At 43.6% G+C, this 15,608-nt stretch overlaps 1 protein-coding gene across 1 annotated transcript; it reads right to left on the bottom strand.

Annotated features, from left to right (window-relative positions):
- Nucleotides 1-13,457: 13,457 nt before the first annotated feature.
- On the bottom strand, nucleotides 13,458-14,498 carry LOC131306838 (uncharacterized). Its single transcript, XM_058333267.1, has 2 exons — nucleotides 14,127-14,498; nucleotides 13,458-14,021 (listed from the first exon to the last, which is right to left on the bottom strand). The coding sequence occupies exons 1-2, from the start codon at nucleotides 14,496-14,498 to the stop codon at nucleotides 13,458-13,460; spliced, it is 936 nt and encodes a 311-aa protein (XP_058189250.1).
- Nucleotides 14,499-15,608: the final 1,110 nt, after the last annotated feature.

The following is a 15,608-nucleotide window of genomic DNA, read 5'->3' as shown; positions in this document are numbered from 1 at the left end:
TCATAGTCATTATTTTGCTTCCAAAAGAAGCAAGCCTAGCCATGCCATGCATGCACACCTAGATTTTAGCCTTAAGCCTAATTATTTTTAGGTTTTACTTTCCTAGATGTGTATATATGTACTTATATATATATACATATATGTGTTTGTACATAGTACAAGGAGAAAGAGAGAGAGAGAGAGCCGTGAGGAGAGAGAGAGGGAGGCCGAGAGAGTGAGGGAGAAAGTGAGGCGTGTGATTGTGTTTTGTACACTTGCACAAGCTACCCATTAGCCTTAAGCCTATTATCTACTTTACAACCCATTTCTAGTCTTCCAAAGTACATCCTAGCCTTTGATTTTGTTCTTTCTTGCAAGCAACCTCTTTTTAGGACAAGACTAGTCAAAAACCCTTCATGATAGCCTAAGATTTGGCCTATTAATGGAAGTGACAAGTGAGGGAAGGCTATGGATTGATTGAAGGACTTGAAATGACAAGTCCATGGAGCAAATCCATGAGTATTGGGAGAGAGAGAGGGCCGGCCATAGGGGGAGAAAGAAGGAGCCAAAGTTTTGCTATAAATAGCACCACCCTCATGCCATTCAACTCACACCTTCACCTAGCAACTTCTCTCTCTAAGAAAGTTTGTGTTCTTGCTTGTTCTTGCCTAGTTCTTCTTTGTTCTTGAGTTTCTTCTTGAGCTCTTCAAGAAACTCATCCTAAGCCGCCACTAAACCACCGTTCGACCACCCTCTCGATCCAAAAGTTTAGAAAGTTTAGTCAAGATCAAGTTTCGAGAGAAACCTTTCTCTTTCAAAACTTCCGGAAGCATACCTTAAGAAATTACTCCGCCCGACGTACCTTTTTCCATAGCCGCCACTACCGCCAAGAAGAAAGGTAGAACCCCTAGTCCAATAACTCTATGTATAGCATAGAATCGTACGTTAGAAAGTAGAATATTCTTACACACTCTAACTCTAAGTATACATAGATTTTCCCTATCCATTACTCCTAAGTATAGATAATTGTATGATATGTAGATTCTTCCGTACTTACTATCTCTAAGTATATTGTATGATGTTTGAAATGTTGGAAATGCATGAAGTAGATTTTCCCTATCTACTTTCCCTAGGTATAAATTAGGAGTTCGTATATTACTCGTATGTTTAATTGCATGTCTTGGTTAGTTAGCAAACTTGTTTTACTAAAACTATGAAGGAAGTATGAGCATGTTGAATAATCGACTTTTAATTCAATAAACATATGTTGTTTTGAACTTTCCATAAGGAAGAAAGAACGATAACTAATTATCGTGTGATTGTAAGTATTCGTATTTTGATCGTTAGGATGGTTATGAGCATGATTACTAATATAGAGTTGGATGATCTTACATTTAGTTTCAAGATTACAATGAATGATTTATGTTTGTGTAAAGTCCTACCGCGGAGCCTATGCACGAAAACGAGACACGGAAATCGAGAAAGTAGAAACATGAAACCTAGGGTGTGGTTTGATGAAAAGGCGTGTTTTGAAAAGGTGAAATGTTTTGGAAACCGCAATGTGGCCGGACATGGTAGCCCATTGTGTGGTGTGTGTTTTGTGTGCCAATGGGAACCCGGTGCGGCGAAACCATTGTGAGGATACTCGGGAACCCGGAACGGCAGAACCGAGGTTGGGTGTGTGGCTTGGTTATCCACGGAGAGGAGCCAATGCAAAGTGTGCCAATGAGACCCCGGTGCGGCGGAACCATTGTGAGGACACTCGGGAACCCGGACCGGAGGAAACCGAGGTTGGGTGTGTTAAATGGATTTCGGAAATGATTGTTATGGTTATGAAATGGAGACACAGTCTACGAGGAGTCACGTAGGAGAAACTCAAAAAATCATGGACAACAACGTTAGATTGGATAACGAATGTGGATGTGTCATTGTTTGTCAATTATGTTTGAACTATGTGGAAATTGTTGATTTTATTGGCTTAATGTTTGTAAGTTAAGGGTTAGAGGGTATGGGTTATTCTATTGAGCCCTTGTAGCTCACGATGTTACCTTTTGGTGACCTTGACATATTATATTGGTAGCGACGCCGGTATAATGTGTCAGACCTCATAGATGAACAGGGTGAGATGTATACATTGGAGGCCTTCGAAGCCGAAGAGCTAGCCAGGATGGAGGAAGAAGCGGAGCAGTAGATAGGAACCTTAGTTCCCTCCCCTATTTGAATAAAAGTACTTTTGTGAAGTTGATGTTGTAATATTGAGCCAGACTCCATTTATTTTTCAATGAAATTTCCTATTTAACGTTCCCAAAATTAGGGGCGTTACACAGCCAGTACTTTGCATCTACTAAATTAGTAAAAATCTAAGCACACCAACCAGTGCTCTGCATTTAACAACATAAGAGAAAATCTAAGCATACCAGCCAATGTTTTGCATTTAACAATATAAGTACAAATCTAAGCACACCAACCAGCCAATGTTTTGCATTTAACAATATAAGTACAAATCTAAGCACACCAACCTGTGCTTTGCATAATTAGTGAATACTTACGGATTTAAAACCTCACAATTTGAGGTACTTGAGTGGTATTTTTGCACAAACGTAAAAATAAATACACTAATTTAGTCATTGACTATGGAAATTAAACTTGCAAAATCACAAATGACAAACAATATCAATTGGGTGGTCCTAGGTATAAATAATCTTATTAAAATAGAAGAAAATTTTAGTGTTTATGAAAATGGAGTATGGGCACATTTTTTATATAGACAGTTTATATGGCCATTTTTTTTTTTTTTGAAAAATAAATTTTGCACTTCATTTTTTTACATATGCACTATAAAATTTATCTTTTACTATGTTTTAAACATTGTACTGTGTTTATTCTGAGGCACTAAAGTACTGTACAATAATCATTTTCTCTTTTACGATCACTTTCCTTTTTGCAAAACTAAAAATTGGTCATTTTTAAGAAGTAACCTTCTTATATATCTTAAAAAGTATAGACATTTTGGCATTAAATGTTAAAATGGATGTCCTACTCAAACCACTATAAGTTTGCATGCTGATTTTTTTTTACAGTTGATGTTGACACCCAATTTTGCCCCACCACTCTCAAATTCAAGTTCAGAACAATGTTGAACGCCGCCGACTTCACCGTATTGATCTCCACGTTGCAACAAGTATTTTGATTGTGTTCGGACCCTGATCAGACACTGTTAAAAATTCGTTGAGAGCATCGCAGAACACTGAGGTAATCATTAAAATAGTGTGCGTCGGCAACTGACAGGAACATGCCATGTGGTGGCAAGCACCCTGCCATAACAATAGATGTGTCAAAAATGCTACCCACACAACCATCCAAGCACAACAAGGTACACAACCGCTGATGTCAGCACAAAACGATGTCATTTTGTTAAAATAAAAAAAAATACTCAGGTTGGGCCTTTCCCTTTCCCTCCACTTTCACGCTAAAAAATTCAGAGAAGAGAGAGACGGGCTCCCACTACCACCACGGGTACTCTTTCCACCACCACTAGCCATCATGGGTACTCTTCCCACCACCACTGGCCATCATGGGTACTCTTCCCACCACTACCGGTGACCACCACATCACCACATCCCAACCCCAGAGCTCCCCCATCTCCGGCAACTGCCACCACCACCAATTTCTGAGAACTCTAACGTTGTTACCCCCACCACAAAGGTTTCTCTCTCTCTCTCTCTCTCTCTCTCTCTCTCTCTCTCTCTCTCCTTATTTCAATTAGTACCCTAAACTTAATTGCTGAGTTGCTAGAAAAAAGAAAAAAAAAAAAACCTAAACTGAGTTGCTGGAACAAAAAACCCTAATTCGAAAAACTAATCATCTGCAAGGGACTCCAATACACCTATGCTGGAACCAGAGCTATGTCCATAGCATGCTACATGTGCTAAAGAGCATATTTAGTCCTACCAAGCGGGTGTGGAGACTTGAACCCAGGCATTGAGCAAAAACTCTAAGTACTTACTGGTCCATCGAACCAACCATTAGGCTATTTCTTTTTGAAAGATTATAGCATTCCTTGCACACAATATGTAATCCATAGATGCTGAGAGGGAGGGCTTGATTTCGTAATACGTGTAGTAATCATGATTATGGTGGGATATTAATCAATTATTACGTCCCTATTTTCTTTTTCCTTACTGGAGAGAGTGGTTTTGTGAAAGTTCAAAGTTATATCTCTATATGAATATGTAAACAGCCTTTGTTAGAAATAGAATTTGTGTTCTAGCTTCATGTATCTTATATTGTTTTTCACTCTATTCATTGCATTGTCAATTGAAAATATCTTTGTATAATTGTCTCATTTTTTTAACCAATAGATGATGTCACTGGATTCTGTTCCGTTGGCAATGCCTCCAAACAAAGAGTGTGTAGAAGAAGAAGAGGTATGGAGTGGAGACCATGACGACGAACAAGAGGTATGGAGTAGTCCTTCAAACAAAAGCTATGGTAAATAGATACTATCGGAGTTGGGAAGGAGGCAATAGAAAATTGTGAAGATAGAGTTGAAGAACCAAAAGAGGGAATGACATTTGACACATCGGAGGAAGCTTATTCATATTACTCAACATATGCTAAAGAAAAAGGGTTTGTATTGGCAAAAAGAATATCGAGAAAGGGAAAAGATGGAAAGTTGAAGGATGTATCTATAGCATGCAGTCGTGCTAGAAAGGCAAGGGTAACAACAAGCAACCCGATCAAACCACGGCCACAATAAAAAACTAATTGTCAAGCTCATGTTACCGTTGTGTTGCACCCGAATGGAAAGTGGAGGTTAAATTAGGTTTCTTTAGATCACAATCATGACCAAAGCCCGAGAAAAGTAAGGTATTTGAAGAGCAATAGGGTAATCGATGAACACGTGAAAAGAAGACTTAGAATTGAATGATGAAGTTGGGATCAAACTGAACCAGAGTTATGCCTCACTTCTGATTGAGGCTGGGATACCTGGTAAGCTTCCATATATCCAGAAAGATTGCCAAAATCATGCGGATAAAGTGCGACGTTCACTACTTGTAAAGACCCGTATTTAATTTCAATAATTTTAATGTTTTATAAATATTCGAGTGGTGGAAAAATGTGAAATAGAATGTGGATAATATGTTTGGAGGTGAAATTATCATAGATGTGAAAGTTTGGGAGTTGATGTAAAGTGATTACAAGTGGAGGGGTGAGCAACACAAAACACAGTGAGCGCACCTATGCCTCTCGTCGGCAAAGGCCCTCCAATGGCAAAGTCAGTATACATACTAAAACCCTAATTTCGTAAGAAAAATAATAAGCAGAACTATAGCTCAAAATGTACCTTTTCCCTTTAGGTTTACCTCATTTTTATAGTTTTTCGTGACTTGCTTCTCAAGCACCCTCATTGCCTAAGTTTTCTATCCCGTATAGGAAACTTAGCTTTATGGGACTCTCTGCTCCAATGAGCCGAGATCCCTTTCTCAGTAGGAAACTCTCCCTATATGGAACTCGTTCCATATAGTAACTCTATTTTGCCTTTCAAGGCAGAATATAGTCTTCCCTTATTCGCGGGATCTCTCCTTATCATGTAAGGAGCTCATTCTAGAATATTCTGGACCATTCCAGCCGCCCATCTCATTGGTCGACTGAACTTGGGTTAACACTACGCGGTTATACCCTTTGCTCAACACTCATGCTGGTCTTTGCTGTAGGGGGATGAAAACAATTGGTGCTTAGAACAACACTAGATTACAAAGGCTACTCGTGCCTTTTCACCAGAACCCTAGTTCGTCGTCGGAACCCTAATCTGCAAAACAGATAAAAGGTGAGCGCACCTTTGCCTCTCGTGTCAAAGGCTCTCCGATGCCTAAGTTAGTATCACATACTAGCAGAAAAACCCTAATTATCAGTAGGAAAACGATATGAATGCAACGTATTGCGTACCTTTTACTTCTAGGTTTACCTCGTATTTATAGATTCATAGATGTTTGCTGCCTAAGCATCCTTGTTGCCCTAGGATTCCTATCTCGTATAGAAAACCCAGGATATTTTGGATTCTCGTTCCCTTATCAGTTCATTACCTTAGTCCTTTTAGGACTCTTTTCCATAACTGGCCGAACATCCCATTCCCGTTGGGTATCTTTCCCAGATCCTACATTCTCGGGATCTCATTCCTTAACAGAATACCACTGTTTCTGGACCCTTCCAGAGTGTTCCCTCTGCTCCAACACTTGATTTGGAGTTCTTTCCTTGTTCAGCTATCTCATCGCCGAACAGACTGCCTGGACTAGTCACTTCACGTGCAACTGGTCCTTTATCAATTACTTGGACCAATATCTTCTCAGGAGCTCTCCTCCTATTCGGCCTTCTCATTGCCGAACAAGCTACTTAGATTAGTGACTTCACATGTCACTGTTCCTTTATTAGTCTCTTGGTCCAATAACTTCTCATGTTTACTGGACCAAGACCCCGTACAACCTTCCTGGACCAGTGACTTCTCATGTCACTGGTCCATATCAACGAACACAGTCTTGCATGGCGACTGTCCCTATTATTTTTATACCATGGTCCCTTGTACCATGTGTTCAGGCCCTCTTTGAGCCTGTTCGGGAATACCTCCCTACATTCGCTACATGCTAGCCCCGTGCAACTACCCTACTCAACCATATGCACCCTCTCGTGGTGCTGCCGTGTTTCCATGTGCACTACCCTGTGCGCACTCTTCCTAGTGTTCCCGTGCACCACACGTGGTCGGCTCTAATCCCCTGTGTCGCACCCTTACATGGTGCTTACTTAGCACGTGTTTTAGTGTATTTTTCCTACCTCGGGGAAAACCCTACTATAATTGCTCCCTAGCTTTGCTCTTGACTACTACTCGATAGCGAGCAATGGGTAAAGTTGTTTTGTGAACGCAACTTTGGTCTGGAGTATTTAAAACGCCTTTTGCTTTTTCCAATCTTTGGGCTCAATTGTACATAAAAAGTCAGAGTGGACTCCCCTTCCCGCCACGTGGCGGGTCACGCCTCGTTCGCATTTAATGTGAAGTGACGCTCCCTTTTCTGATTTCAGCCCAAACGACATCTTTTGGGTGACATTTTCGATATGTCACCCCACTTTTCTGGGTTTAAATCATTTCAAAACCCCTTTTTCACTTTTCACTTTCTGTCTCTACTTTCAAATGAAGGTCACTCTCTCCGCCTTTGCTACTATTCATCTTCTTCATAAGCGACTGTATCCAGCCTTTCTTGAATCTGATCATCCTGTCTCTCGCCAGAAACACCTCTCTAGTACTCACTTTTTTTGAGTAAGTCCTCCTCTTTCTCGTTCTCGCTTCCCTAGGTTTTTGCCCCAGTCTTTCCCGCACCCTTACCTTTTTTCGTTATGGTTAGGATAGGTCATTTCAGAAGGCTCAGTAACACGCCTGAGAATATGGTGGCTTTTAGGAGTCGCTACAACGGCCCTGACGATGTTTACCTACAACTTGCCCCCGTCGAAGTGGACATGGATAATATGGACGAGAACATTGTTCATATTTCTATCATGTCCATTGTTAAGGGCGGAGTCCGATTTCCTCTCCATCCCCTACTTCGCCAAACCCTAGCCCACTACAGGCTCTCCCCGATCCAATGCACCATTAACTTCTTCCGAGTAGTTATGGGCATCGTTGCCCTAAACGAGGTGCTGGGGACGAACCTAGGGCTTTGGGATATCCAGCACCTGCACAGTGTCATTTCCACGGCACAAGGTGGCTACTACCTTAAAGCCCAAAATGCAGGAAGAAAGCTGGTTAGTCATACTCTGAATTCTGCTCGGGAAGATAAAGATGACTTCCTCATTGTTACGGGCAACTGGGAGCCCATGGGAGACGATGGGTTGACGATTGGCTTTCATTGCCCTCATGGGTTTGGTCGACCTCATAAGTTCCCTTTCCATCTCTCAGTCTCCCAAGCAGGATTTTACACATGCATTTACGTACTTCAATACTTGCTTTCTTATATTCTACTTCTACTTCTATCTTCGCATGTAGCCACCAACGCAAACAAAGGCCATCGAGCCATTAGTTTGCTAGTCCATCTAACTGACATCTGCCATGCACTTGACTACGACGGCATCCCAGGGGTGATAGGCATTGGTCTCAGCTGAGCAGTGCACATTCTGCTTGGCTATACCCCCCCTTACACATGTGGTATAAGCCTTTGTCCCGAGGCCCGCGCCTAGCAACCCTTCCCTGCCCCCAAGCTCTATATCTTGGAGCAAGCCACTCAAGAAGGTGAGACCATCCTTCTCGAAGGCGTCCCTCAAGCACGTTTGAGGGACAATGGTGCCTCTTCCTCTGGCAACGTAACCCTCATCTCTCCTTCCGACTACTTCGCCAACCAAGATATGTCCCGCCGCCTCAACCTCGCGGCCATGGTAGGTCACTCAGGATCACGTGTAGTGTAGACACCCCAATTTGGCCTAACGATTATTTAAAGTCCCACCTTGGGGACCATCTCGATGATGAATGAAAATAGTGATTGCTGATTGACTTCTCGTAAACTTGAGGACTTTCAGTGAGTACTTTTAGCCACTTAGAGGACCCAATTTAGAGCCAAATAGCCTTTCAGACGGAAATACAACATTCTAGGAGAATACATCTGTCGGCCGCAAGTTTGATCTCACGGCCCCCACTTCAATCTTTCATCCGTAAAACATGTTGTCTGAAAATCTCCCTGAGCTATCAATTCCTCGCCCGCGAGATGGATTCCTCAGCCGCCAGATCATCTTTTTGTAGAATTCTGGAATGTTTTGTCAATCGTTTGATCCGTTAATCAAAACCCTAGTAGCCATTTTTCAATTCGTTTGGGCTATGTAAAGGGATTACCATGCAGAGTTAGAGTTGCCCTACACTTCCAATTTGATCCTTGCATTGTGATTGGTTGGAGTGAGTCACCCCATGCCTATATAAAGGGGCCTTAGGGTTCCAAAATTAATAACACAATTCATCCTCTATAGCCACAAAACCTTGCAAAAATACTCTTTCATACTCTCTCTACAAAAGTCCTAACTCTCGCAAATAGCCGCACTTCGAGCAATCAAACCCCGAAGTACAAACCCTAACCCTAGGGTTTCAAGAAGCAAATCACTCAATCACTCTCAATCTGAAGCAATCAAAGCTACTGAGCGATCAAGGTGGTGAGGCCCAGGGGCCTATGGTTTGTTTGTATTTTCAATTCGTAGCATGCTTTAATTATTTGACTTTCTGTTAAACTGTTCATATTCTGGTGTGAGGAAGAACATTGGCTGGGACATCGTTCCCACGGCCAGTACATCAATCCAAAACTCACCATTAACTGTTTAAAGGATTGAAATTAGTCTATGTGTTTAGAATTAAATAAAGCAAGCATATATTGTATGTCGAATGACTATGGGCCAGTCTGACGACTAGGTGAAGAGGGGTGCCTAACACCTTCCCCTTATCATACCTTTGGCTCTCGAACCCGAAATCTCTACCTATTTTTCTAGTTTTTATAAACTAGGTGACGACTCTATTTTGATGATAACCGTTGTCGTGTGGAGATATTCCTAGCCATGGGAATGTCCATGATTCTAGTTTATGAATTGGAATTGAGGAGCGAGGATATCTGTATGGTGATGCCCCGCTTGGGAGGTGTCTACATGTAGCCTCTGCTTCTCCAGGCTCCACGCCCCCTGTCTGGGCTTTTGCCTCCGCCTGTCCTTCTGTCTCCGGCTCTTCTCCCCTGGGCCTTCTTGCGGACACTCAACGCAAGCGATCTCACGAAGACGCTTTCGGGGAAGGGGATGATGAAGATGAACTATCCCTCCATGAACTCCAGGCACTTAACGCCACCGCCACTCAGACCTCGACTCCTCCACCAGTATCTCCCTCTAGCCCTAGTAGTTCTTCCACTGCCGCCACTTGGGCCCCAGAATTTCTTCGCGGTGACTACCTGGTCACCATGGAGGACTCTGTCGGTTCCCTTAAGATGGCTATTGACTTGGCCCATATGATCAAGGGGAAGGAGCCAACTCTGGACAGGCATGAGAGGACTGTTGTCTCTCATAGAATCAAAGTAAGACACCTCTCCCTTTTGTTTACTTCATTTCCCTTCGTTCCCTTTGGATTACTTCTTATTTTCCATGCTCCTTTTTCTAGTCTATCCAAAAGATGGTAGAGGTTTGTGCAGGGCTAGGCAAGGGGATGCCGAAACTGCCCAACTGATGGCGGAGAATGCCAGGCTGTTGGTGGAGAACAATAGGTTGGGGGAGGAAAACTTCAAGCTCAAGGATATAGCCGTGCAAATGGACCGGCAGCTGGAGGCATAGCATGGGAAAAGGGTGGAGGCGGATGCTAACTTTGCGAAGGCAATGGAGGAGCTCGAGAAAGCGGAGGAGAACATGAGGATTTTTTAGGAGAATATCTCTAAGGCATTCAATAATGGGTTTGATGATGCTTCCTGACAATTTAAGGATCAGGTACCAAGCGCGGTTAGAAATATCTGGGCGAATTGTTGGCCGTACTACTTTGGGCAAGCTGGAGTGCAAGAGAGCTCGCCTTTGTGGGCCCAGGATCAGGTCCTGGTGGGTCTAGACCTTACCATCACTGAAACAAAGGTCAATGATGATAAGGCTGGCCCTTCGGTTCGCATTGTGATTCCCTCGTTAAGCGCCACTCCTGGCCAACAAAATGCTGGTAGCAGTTCCGCTGTTGTCACAGTTGCGGACCTTCCTAGCCCATCGTAGCCTCCTGGCCCAGCTGCTCAAGTTGCCCAGGCTATCTCTGCAGCACCTATCACTCCTATCAATCATGTCGTTGCTATTATCAACATAGATCAAGAGATGGTCATGCCTGCTGCTTGATTTTGGTAAGCCTTACAATCTTCTCTTCTCATTCCTACCGTGCATGGTAGATGAAACAGGTTCCATGGCCCTGCATGACCGGGTCATATACTTTAATTCTGGTGCCCTTCGGGGTGTTGGTATTCTTCACACGGGGACCCTTTGGGGTGTTGGTATTCTTTTGGCCCTTCGAGGCACCGATGTTTATATTAGCTCGCTATGGCTTTAGTCATGTTTTGCCAACTTTATAGCCTGCTAGCCACACTTTACTATGCATCTACATGCTTCTTTCTGGGTTTGCTCCATACCCTAAACCCTAAGTTTGTTTCACACTTTGTTGTTTGTTTTCTGAGTTTTCATACTTAGTTTCACCACAGGTCTAGTTCGCTCATACTTATCCCTGTACGTTTATTATTCAAGATTTCCATTCTTAACGTTACTCTTGACATAAACTTACTCGTGTTTAGGTTTTTTGTCTGGGCAATACTTGTTGCCCGGGCCTAAGCATCTTCGTGCTTTGCCCCACTTATTCTGAGCATCCTTCGTTGCTCAGGCCTAAGCTTGTTCATGTGTGGCCCTTACTTTGAACATTCTTCATTGCTCGGGCCTAAGCTTTTTTGTGCTTTGGCCCTTACTTCGAGCATTCTTTGTTGCTTAGGCCCAAGTTTGTTTGTTCTTGGCCTTTACTTTGAGCATTCTTCGTTGCTCGGGCCCAAGCTTGTTCATGCTTGGCCCTTACTTTGAGCATTAATTCTTCGTTGCTCGGGCCTAACCTTGTTCGTGCTTCGCCCTTACTTTGAGCATTCTTCGTTGCTCCGGCCCAACCTTGTTCGTGCTTGGCCCATACTTTGAGCATTCTTCATTCCTCTGGCCCAAGCTTGTTCTTGCTTGGCTTTAACTTTGAGCATTATTTGTTGCTTGGGCCCTAGCTTGTTCTTGCTTGGCCCTTACTTTGAGCATTCTTCGTTGCTCGGGCCCAAGCTTGTTCGTGCTTGGTACTTTATTTGGCTTTGCTTGTAGCTAGACAGTATTCGTTGCCATAACCTAGGTTCTATCCTTTCGTGGGACAAAGTTTGTTCGCTACCTACGTTGTTCAAATATTAACTTATCCAGAACTTCAAATATTTTGAGTGTTTTGATACATCTCCCACGCCCACTGCTCCCCAATATGGAGTTAAATAAACAATTTAGGTCCAAACTCAAGCATTTTCATGTTTTAGATCAACAATCAAGTCAACAATCTATCAATCCCATAAACATTGAAAACTACAAGTTCTATTCATAACTTCATGATTACATAACGGCTATAACGGAGCAGCAAATTCTAAACACAGCTAAACACGACAATTCTAAGGCACAATGCCACACCTCTATTCGAAAGCAAAAGACATAACATCCTACTATGGGGCATACTACCAAACTTTTTAAAAAAATATGTAGCAGACTTTACTAAAAGTAAAAAGAAAATATCTACTTAGCTCTGCTCAAACCCAGAAATTCTTTAGATTCTTTGTGTTCCATAGCCTAGGGACTGAATACCCCATCCAGATCTGCCAAATGATAGGCTCCCACTCCAGTGACCTCTGTTACTTTGTATGGACCTTCCCAGTTTGGTCTGAGATCTCCATCGGTCTTGATCTTGGTGCTCCTGAGCACATTCCTCAAGATCAAATCCCCCACGCTAAACTCCCTGTAAGTCACCCTCTTGCTATAGTTTCTCATAAGCCGCCCTTGGTACGATGCTAGTACTTTTCCTTTTAATGTCATTCGCGGCTGGTAGTCAATCTCGTATTGACTCAGCTCCACCGACCAAGTCGAGATCCTTCCCGAGAGCTTTTCGAAGCTGGGCTTCCAGCGGGAATTTTGTATACACAATAATCGGATGGCTCTCGAGATAGTGAGGCAATTTCCTTGAAGCTCTTAACAAGGCCAGGACCCGCTTCTCCAATGGGAGATATCTCATCTCCGCCTCCGCACTTAACAAAGTCTTACTCATGTAGTAGATCGGGACTTGTTCGGCATCCCTTACCTATAGGACCATCGCACTTACTGCATGATTCAATACCGCCACATACAGCGTCAGTGATTCCTCTGGCTCGGGGGTCGATAGCAGCGGGGGAGAGGCCAAGTATTGCTTCAACTCTTGGAACGCCTGCTCGCAGTCTACTCCTCATTCGTACCCAACTCTCTTTTTCAACAACTGAAAGAATGGCCTGCACTTTTCGAATGACCAACTTATAAACCGATTGAGTGTGGCTGCCAGTGTCGTCAACTTATGGACCTCTTTCATAGTCCGGGGACTCACAAATTCTGAATCACAGAGATCTGCTCGGGGTTCGCCTCAATGCCCCTTCTTGTAACCAAGTGCCCGAGGAACTTTCCTGAGCTTACTCCAAACACTCACTTCGATGAGTTTAGCTTCAATTTATACTCTCTTTGCACTTTGAATGTCTCCTTTAGATCTGTCACATGGTCCTTCCTTTCTTTACTCTTCACCACCATGTCGTCGACATAAACCTCCATGGTTGTACCAACCTGCTTCCTGAACATCTTGGTTGCCAACCTCTGGTACGTGGCTTCGGCATTTCTCAGACCAAACGGCATCACTTTATAACAGAACAGTCCTCGTGGTGTTATAAACGATATGCATCGAGGAAACTCATCCTTTTGAACCTAGGAGTAGCATTTACCAATTGATCTATTCTCCGTAGGGGAAAGCTATCCTTGGGACAATCTTTATTTAGGTTGTTGAAGTATACGCAAACTCTCCACTTGCCATTCTTCTTTTTTACCACGACGGCATTCAATAACCACTCGGGGTAGTGTACCTCTTTAATTGCGTCTGCCTCTAGAAGCTTATCTATCTCCTCTATCATCGCCTTTGCGTGTTGTATTGCCAACCTTCTCTTCTTTTGCAGCACAGGTTTGTGCAGGGGATCCACATTTAGGTGATGGCAGACTACTCCAGGATCTACCCCCGGCATTTCCTTTGGTGTCCAAGCAAACACATTGATGTGTTGCTTCAAGAACCAAACCATCCCCTGCTCTTCCTGCTCGGCTAAGGTTTCATTGATAAGGAAGTATCTTTCTAGGTCATCCCCAATCTGGATCTTCCTCAATCCTTCTACCGCTTTCTTGGTTAGATCCCCCCAAACATCTTTGAGTGTCGGCTGGTACTGGACCTCTGTCGATTTGACCTAATACGCCTCTAGGGTCTTCTTCACAATCTGGACCAAGCACTATCACGCGGCCCTTTGGTTTCCTCGGATGCACTCGATGCCATCCACTCCTGGGTCTTTTACCATCTGGTGATAGGTTGAAGATATCGCTTTCATCCTTTGCAACCATGTCCTTCCAATGATCGCATTATAAGAGGAAGGTACATCCACTAGCAAGAAATTTGTTGGCAAGACTATTGATCCAGCCCATACATTTAAAGTCACCCTTCCGAGAGGCCGAACAACATCCGTGCTAAACCCAATTAGCAGCATTATGGATTCCACAAGCTCGGCTGGATCCAGTCCCATCTGTTTGAAGGCCTTATAGTACAACACTTCAGTGCAGCTCCCCTGATCCATGAGGATCTTCTCGATGTTGTAATCCACACGTAGGGTGACTACTAATGCGTTGTTATGGGGAACTTGTACTCCCTTCAGATCTTCGTCTGTAAACATGATTACATCGTTCGGCTCTCATCCGGTCTCGCCCACTTTTTGCTAAGCTTCATTATATGGCTATCATGCTCAGCTTGCCTCCTTAAGATCCTTACCTCCTTTCAAGTGTAAGGAGCAGCTAGGCCATTTATCATCTGAATCACCCCTCAGGTGGCTGGTCATACTCCAATCCATGGCTTCCCTTGGTTATCTGGCACCTTTTCAATAAACTCTTCCAAGAGGCCTTTCGTCACCTTTTCTTCCAAGAACCTCTTGTAAGTCTCGCAGTGCTCCGTCATGTGCCCCCAGTCCTTATGGTAACTACACCGCTCATTGGTGTCCCTTCTAGACTTGAAGTCTCCTGGTATTTTGTCTGTTGGCCACCTGAACCATGGGCAATTCTTTATTCAAAAAAGAATCCTGTAAATAGGGTCCTTGGAGACCGTATTTACAACGAAGAACGATCTTGGGTCGGGCACATGCTTGTTCTCCTTCTTTCCCTGGCCGTAATCCTTCGGCCCGTAATCTTTCTTCTTCTCGTAAGACCTTTGCTCGAGCTGGGCGATCTTTTTTGCAACCCCCTTCAGCTACTCGACAAGATGCTTATCCCCTTCGTGTAGGATGTCGTCCTCAGCCTGAGCATGCTGCTCTATCTTTTCCATGAGCTTGGCCAGCATTTCAACTCGGTACATGTTCAGATGCTCCCGTAGCTTCCCTCCTAGGACTAGGCTAGTCTTGAATATATCCAGCGTGTACTCCTCGCTGCAATGCTCGATCTCGTTAAATGCCTCCCAAAACTTCTTGGCATAACTTCTCAACGACTCCCCGGTTCCCTATTTCATGGAAGATAGTACTTCGAAAGTCTTAGGGGCTGCTCGGCTTGTCAGAAAATGCCCAATGAATTCCTCATAAAGTTGTTTCCAACTTCTGAACGAGTTCGGCGCCAACTTGTGGAACCATGCCAAGGCCACTTTTCCCAAACTCGAGGGGAACATCTTGCATATGATAGCATCATCTCCGTCGTGCATGAATATGGCCTAGCAATAGTGCTGGATGTGAGCCACAGGGTCCGTGTTCATTTTGTATGGCACGAACGTGCTATGTTTCACCCTACTGGGTAGCCTTGCACTC

This window comes from Rhododendron vialii, chromosome 11a (genome assembly GCF_030253575.1).
Source record: "Rhododendron vialii isolate Sample 1 chromosome 11a, ASM3025357v1".
NCBI lineage: Eukaryota > Viridiplantae > Streptophyta > Magnoliopsida > Ericales > Ericaceae > Rhododendron > Rhododendron vialii.
Note: the sequence above shows the minus strand (reverse complement) of the source record. Positions and strands in the feature narration are given on the sequence as shown.